At 38.7% G+C, this 7,613-nt stretch overlaps 1 protein-coding gene across 1 annotated transcript in view; it reads right to left on the bottom strand.

Annotated features, from left to right (window-relative positions):
* Positions 1-4,057: 4,057 nt before the first annotated feature.
* LOC104525683 (synaptojanin-2-like) overlaps positions 4,058-7,613 on the bottom strand; it is a gene marked incomplete at its 5' end in the record, with an annotated part of 8,564 nt that continues 5,008 nt past the window's right edge. Inside the window, one exon of the mRNA XM_029085177.1 lies at positions 4,058-4,586. Within this exon, the coding sequence (XP_028941010.1) occupies positions 4,234-4,586 (353 nt within the window). The remainder of the gene's footprint in view (positions 4,587-7,613) is intronic.

The raw sequence follows: 7,613 nt of genomic DNA, 5'->3' as shown, positions 1-7,613 counted from the left end.
CCCACCTCTCAAGCCTGTCAAGTCATTTACCTATTCTACTTACAGGGACATCAATTTCTGTATGATGGTTCTGACTGCTAGCAATTACTACTTCTATAAAAAAGGAAAAGGTGATTATACCCGAATAAGAAAGCACTCATTTCAGATGGCAGAGAAAAATTCAGATTCTTCAGGGTCCACTGCTTTTTCTTCACTTTCAAGGTAGTAAGCTAAACCATGTGCAATAAAACCCACTGACTCCATTATTTGGTTTGGCTGTGTCAATCAAGGGAGGCTGCTGAATGTATTTTGTCTCAGCAGTAGCTGGAAATAAGGCTTCTACCACGTACGTATAAAGACTGTGTCATACCACCTCTCACTGGAGAGAATCCCCCAGAAAGCAAAGGGGAATACAAAGCAAAATCTCCCCCAAAGTGAGTTGCACTGGAATTTGCCTCAATCCGAGAAGATGGTGTTTTTTCTCCATTTCCTTTACTAGCCAAAGCTGATTTGACTCCCACTGAGCACAGCTCCTTTGTTGGGCACCTTCCTCTTAACTAGAATGATATATTTGAGTGCTGAGAGGTCTTCATAATCATAGCACAGCATACACTACCTACCTTCTATAAATGTTGTCCTCACTGGTCTGGAAAAGTCCTATTAGGCAGGAAGTTAATAATCACCCTCATTTTATAGCTGAAAAACTTACTGTACAAAGAAGTGATTACTTCAATCCAGTAAGGCAGACAGGAGTAACGTGAAGCATGAATATTTATAATCATAAGATTTTATATGATTCTAAGTTACTTCCTTACAACTAAAAGCAAATCTCAACTCCAGTCTTGGCTGTAAATCACACCCAGCATGGCCAACCAAATTCTTTTACATCAGTGTAGACACAGTTATGCCATTGCAGTGCAAGGGACTTTCAATGGCTAGCCCAGCAAACCTGGTGGTATGGACTAACGGTGACACTTAAAACGAATGAAAAATAAATTCACTGTAGAGGCCATTATTTTATAGCAAACCTTTCAAAATAGTTCTTCTTCAACATTCTATAGCATGGGAAACATGATACATTTTAGAAAAAATGTACTTTAAAATGTATGCATGATGTATAGAAGTGTGACATTTATTCTGGAACAGGTATGAAAACATTCTTTTGTTTAATACATGGGCCTTGTGACTGATAACTCTAAGTTTCATGCAACTGAGAAACTTACTGTTACACATGTTGATTTTGTATGAATTAACACACAGAGCTCTCTGAATGGTTTAAAAACGCATGTCTATATTTCACTAGACTTTCACATTCAGGAAAAAAATCAAATGAAGTGAAAACTGTGTGCACAGAAAAGTCAGAAACAGAGAAGAAGAACAGATTGCAAAGAAATGCTTGATGGGCAAGAACAAATAGATCCATCATGCAATAATATTTTAAATATACTTGTAAAAAACACCTGCGAAACTCCTTTAATTCTTGTTGGAAATTCTGCCTCAATGAAACTTGAGTGGACTGATTTATTCAAAGCTATTGGATACATCCACTTACCTGTTCTGTCTCAACGAAGTTAGACACATGTCCGTCGTCATTGACCCCTCGAATGTGGAAGCGGACACCAGCTCGCTCACAGCTGATGCGAGAGATGAGGCAGGCTTTTGCCTTCTGGTGGGATGCGTAAACGGTGCGAATGTCCACTACACCACAGATCACCTTCAGCAACCAGTCAGAGCAGTTCACCTGGTAGTGCTTGAAGGGCACATGCAATAGCTGGTTCCTGAAAGGTTCAACAACATAGAGACACAATACTGAATAAAATGAGACAGAGAAGCACGGGTGCCAACCCACAACAATAACTAATTGAAGCAATTAATATTTTGTGACCCCTTTCCTGTTGTACCTTCACTTTACTCAAAACCAGGAAATATCAGAAATAAATCCTTGTGAACAGAACATGGCAAATTTTAATAGCACAGCTACTATCAATGTGCTGTCCTTATATCTTGTACCTCTGTCTTAAAAATTCAGATGCAAATGTCACCACTTTCAGTTCCAGAAAGACATTTACATTTAGTAATCTTTTTCATAGATTACAGTCCTGTCAAGCTAATTACTTTTTGAACAGTACTGTACAGACCTTACTATACACTACAGGATGAAGTGCCATTTTAAAATCCACTAGGGTTTTCAGGAAAATTATTCCAAGCAGAAACTGGACCCATAAGTCAATGAAGTTACTGCAAAAAGTACTACTAAAATGAAGAGGAATGTTTGTTTTAACCTTCAATTTATTTTAAGATCAACAACCCAAGAAACTTATCATGCCTGGTTAACAGTGATGCTAGTCTCTTCTATTATGAAGGTTTTCCTCATTTCATTTTTCAAAATGTGCCTTTAGTTACAGATGAGGGGCAATAAAATCCTCTTTTGTGATCATTTATTGCTCAACAGCAGATCTGTACAAGAGTTATTATACCTAGCAAAACCCCTGAAGAATTTTTCTTTTCTAGAGTACAGCATTTGTCTGAAAAAGGTGCAAGTCATCCTTACATTTTAAAACAAAACATGTAACTGAGAAAGCAGCTCTAAAACAACTTTTCGTATCTCTTCCGCCTCCTTCTGCTAGCTCTACTCACAGAGAAGTCCTCTCTCATACAAATTCCAGTAGAATTTTTTTGTTGTTGCAGTTCATTTAACAGGCAGTTTGTGTTGCTTATAACTAAGGTTGTCTGACACTTCTCATCATGTAACTATTTATCCAGTTATTTACTTTTCTCAAGAATCTATCATTTGGTCTGAAATTTCCCATATCACATAACTGCCTCAAGATAAATTTTCTTTGGAACATCTTTTTGCTCTAAATGTGATGTCGCCATACATTCCTGTTCTACAACATATAGGAGAATGGAACCTCTTCAAGGGCTGCTCCTAGATTAGCCAGAAGCAGCAAACGAAAGTTCAAATACTTATCTTCCAAGAAGAAAAGTTTCTAAAGACCATACAGGTAAAAAGAATTGCTTTAAAGGTTGTTTCTTTACTAAGGGACACTGCCACCTTAGGAGTTTCATCACTGGAACACAGCTCATTTGTGCCATGTGTCTGACTTGACATGCTTGATGAGCTTTTTGAGAGGGATATATAATTAGCACAGTTGAAAGCAAGTTTTATATATCTCTCTTCTGAGTTAAACTCAAGACACTAGATGTCCCCTCCCTGGAGGTGTTTAAGGCCAGGTTGGATGAGGCTTTGAGCAACCTGATCTAGTGGGGGGTGTCCCTGCTGATGGCAGGGGGGTTGGAACTAGATGATCTTTAAGGTCCCTTCCAACCCAAACCATTCTATGATTCTATCTTACCAGTCAAAATCACATCATAGCTAGAGATTATTTAGCCTGAATGAACTGCTCTCTCATGTTTACATATCATCCACTATGAACTTTTTTGCTTATTTAATATTCATCTACTTTGGGCCACAAGATGTATCCTGCATTCTAGCAACACACCCACATTTAACTCTGCCAGTTATTTTCCACCTACATCATATAATCCTCGCATATTTCCAGTACAGCTATGCTTCCTGTGTGACTGTCTTTTTGTTTAAAAAGAAAAAAAATTAGAGTATAGGAATTCAAGCATTCTGCTACTTGTAAAGCAAACAGAATTACATCAACGATTAACCCACCTAGGGAAGACAAAACCCAGCACTGTGTGTTTTCCTTTCTGCTCAACCAATACTTCCAACAACAAGAAATACTGTTTCTTTGTACAAGAAAGTAAGAAGTAGAGAGCAGTGTTTCACAGGAGTTTCCTTCTGTACAACCTACATTTACACTGAGCTGTAAATATATTAATATTGATGTTTTCAATATAAAAACTAGGGCACATTAAATCTGTAGTTTAATGTTTCAATAAACTTTTAAGAAATAGAAGATACTTCAGCACAGATGATGGGATTTATGAACAGTTCTAGTGCAGGTTTCTATTAGATAACTTTTAAAGTTTAAATTCTTAACAAGAACTGCAGGGGAAACTATTCATGACACATTGAGACATGTTTCTGTAGTGTAAGAAATACAGCTTGTGTTTTCTTCTTAAAAACACAAAATATTAGAGTTGTATTTCACTATCAGATTAATTTTAGTTAAACAGAAGTTACTTGTTTGACCCAGGTTTGCCATGAATTCACTAAGGCCCCATGCACTGTAAAATGACATGACAATGAAATGCAAGGAGGTGTACCTGAAATGCATATGTTCATTTCCCTCTGAGAGGGAATATGACCAATAAGATACAGGTAGGGATGACAGAATACTTTGGTTTAACATGCAATACTAACCAGAAGAAGGAGTTACCAGATTCATAGTGGTTATCACCCTGCTTCTGAGCCCGCACAGTCAAGTCAAAGTTTGAGCCTGCATTAGGCCAGCAGAAATAGAACATCCCAGAGTTCAGTATTTTCTTCAAGGCAGTAACACGCTCCTCTTCCTTGGTTTCTTCCTGGAGAGGACAGAAATCTGTTGCAGTAATTTTGTAAACTTCAGCGTCCAGGATTTTTCCAACCGACGTACAGCCTGTCACCAGGACCAGGAAGTGCAGCCGAGCGTTACCTAGAAGGTGATAGATAGTTACAAAAGGGTTACAGGTGGACAGGTGGTGGTCACAGGCTTATGCCATTTCACATCAGACCGGTGACATCCAATGCTGACAGGGCTCCAGCACAGGCCAGTATCTTTGCTTCAGAAGAAAACAAATACAAATGACAAGCATACCAACTATGTTCGTTTAGGTTTCTGAATTCCTTTTGACTGCAGATAAATGAGTGCGATTGCATAATATTCCACAATACTTGTACATTCCCATCCTGTGCTGCATTAGAATATGTTTTTCCCACTTACTTTATGAAGTGCAACTTAGTGTTGGGACGCTACTCAAATTTCACCACCCTAGAGAACATACAGTTTGCATTGGATTTGGTTGAAGGGAAAGATAAAAGACTGCTCACTTATGAGATAAAGTGCAGTCCTCACTGTGGACTTTTCAATTGACTTCCAAGTTTTAAAGATACGAAGTATTCAGAATTCTTACCAGCTTCAGCTGAAGCTGACTGTGTTCAGCCATTCAGAAAGTTTCAGTTTTGCCAGTTCTTGAGATTTGGCATTTTATGTCAGAAGAGTGCACATGATTAGATGATAACCTCAATTACCACTAAACTCCAGCTCTCATGGCTGTGAAGCAAAGTGTGAAATCTTGAAGCTGCTGAACTTCAGGGCCTCAAAACTAAAAGATAAATTTTGAAGCTTGACAACACCACCATAATCAGATCTCTCATACACAGCAGGATTTCAACCTCTGCTCATTCTCGCTGAAATGATAAAGTAATTAAGAAACAGTGGAACAATTGTTCTGAAAACACTGTTTTTGCTGGGAGAAATTGGCCTATAATTGAGACAATGTCATCCTGCTCACTCCAGGGTGAGTAAGAGTACTTTAGTAAGAAAAGGTGGAAATGAGCCAAGATTTATTGCTCTAGCACAGCAGAAACAACAGTTGACCTGTCAGGAGCAAGCTAATTAGCTAAGGGCACAGCAGCAATCTGGGACAGTATGGCTTTGGAAAGCGAAAGAGAACACTTCCTAGGATTGCTCTTCAACCCCCCACAGTAGCCCACTGCCCAAAAATGCAGACCAACTCTCACACAAGTTTCTTTTCTGAAACACCAGCAGGGGAGTCGTTGCTCCCAGACCCCAGGCTGGTTACAGAAACTTGAGTTAAGGGTGGTTTTCAGCAGGGCCAGGATATTTGCGTAGGCACATGGGACTGGAATGGCAGAACAAGGTGGGAGATTAGATCTTATTCATTCTGTTCTGCTGACTCCAGTTTTGCATAAAGGCCAGTGTAGGTGGTATTTACTAAAAAGCTCTGTTCATCACATTTCTTTCTGCAACAAGGGTATGCCGTGTTCTCCTTCTTGAGTTTTTAAGTACGTCTTCTGTACTTTTCTAGGTGACACCATAGTGAAGGGCTAGAAATACGTAAAACCTGACAGTTTATTCCTCCTTTGCACGTGATTGTGCACAATTATAAAGGATTAAGAGTAGGAGACACATCAGTTATCACCATGGTAGCTCATATCTGACTAAATACTGTCTTGGAGCCTCCAGGAGGGATTAGGAAGAGTTAGCTGTCTCTCAAGATAGCTGATAGCTTCTGTGACTTTGGTCAAACCATGCAAAACTGATCAGCTCAAAGTAAACTTCACTCATGAGAACTTGCAAATAATGTGTAGAAACACTATCAATAGGCCTTTACTATCAGTCTGCTTCAGGGACAGAAAACCAGTAGCAACAGACTCGGAGAGCTGGCTGCCTGGGACCTGGGATGCTGTGACAAGGAATACAAGCACTTTCATTGGCTTCAGTAACCTTAAAACTTTCCTAGAGGGTTCAGAATAGATTGAAAGTATCCCATCTAATATCACCTTCATCCCAGGTGGTATTTGGACAGTGCTCCTGGGAATCAGCTCTGGACAATCACTGCACTGTCTGCAGGAAGAAGATCCTTGCCCGACACTTGTGCTCTCTTGGCACAGGGAGCAAGCTAATCACAATATCCTATTGACAGCGCCCAAGCCCGTGCCCTGCCCCATTTTTTATTCATAGCACAGATGTAGCCACGGGGTCTTGAGGAGAGGTAAGGTTCCCATCAGCTTTTTACCCTTTTAGAACCTCACACAGCAAAATTAATGCTACCAAAACACTACTCAACTATTCATCTTTTAATCATGTCTCCGTTAAGGTCTAAGGAATTACCCACCACTAAGTTATACAGCTATACACAGTGAAACAAACCTTTCCTTGACTTCCCTTCTTTGCCAGCAACATCAGTTTACATCTACGAATCTCTCATTTCAATCCCAAACCTATTTTCTCACACCATTTCCCCTCAACCCAGGCTGTTGATGTTTTCAAATGTATTGATTACTACATTGGACAAGTTTGTGGTGGAAATTATAACTGTGTTACCTCCACTCATGCTTTCACTGCAGTATTTTGTCAGTTTTAAAATGCTATTCCAAGGGATAAAACAAAAGCATTACATATCCAAATAGTACCTAATATGGCAGAAACCCAACATTACCAGCCACAGGAAAAATGCTTCTGCTTATTTGTCAGTCACTGAAAGCTGGATTATTATTATGAACATATTAAAGCAATGAGACCATTTACTTCTGAATTTAAACTTTAAAAAGTCAATGTGGTTTCTTTTCTATTATGTAAATGTCAGCAAGTCATCATCTTTCCTCTTGAAAATAGATATTTAACATGAAAACAGCTGTATCAACCACAACCCTACCTAAATGCACTTAAATTTAAGGATAGAAATTGCTTAAATTGCTTCAGTCATGATGGATGCTGCTACTTGAGCAAGTAATTTTTATAAAAAGCATAATTAAAATCAACTTTCTCCATTTCTAAAAATTGCAGATACTAAGTTATTTGGTAATTGTTCATTCATTGCAAGAAAAATAACATTTTTAGCTGTCAAGAACTTAGTGAAAAAATTTTTTAGTTCCTAAACAATTCATTTTTGTTATCCAGTAAATCTCAGAAAAGAATGCAAGAAGTTGCATTCCT

The sequence above is a fragment of the Antrostomus carolinensis genome, unplaced genomic scaffold, assembly GCF_000700745.2.
Source record: "Antrostomus carolinensis isolate BGI_N321 unplaced genomic scaffold, ASM70074v2 scaffold10725, whole genome shotgun sequence".
Taxonomy (NCBI): Eukaryota; Metazoa; Chordata; class Aves; order Caprimulgiformes; family Caprimulgidae; genus Antrostomus; species Antrostomus carolinensis.
This window is presented reverse-complemented; position numbering and strand designations above follow the sequence as displayed.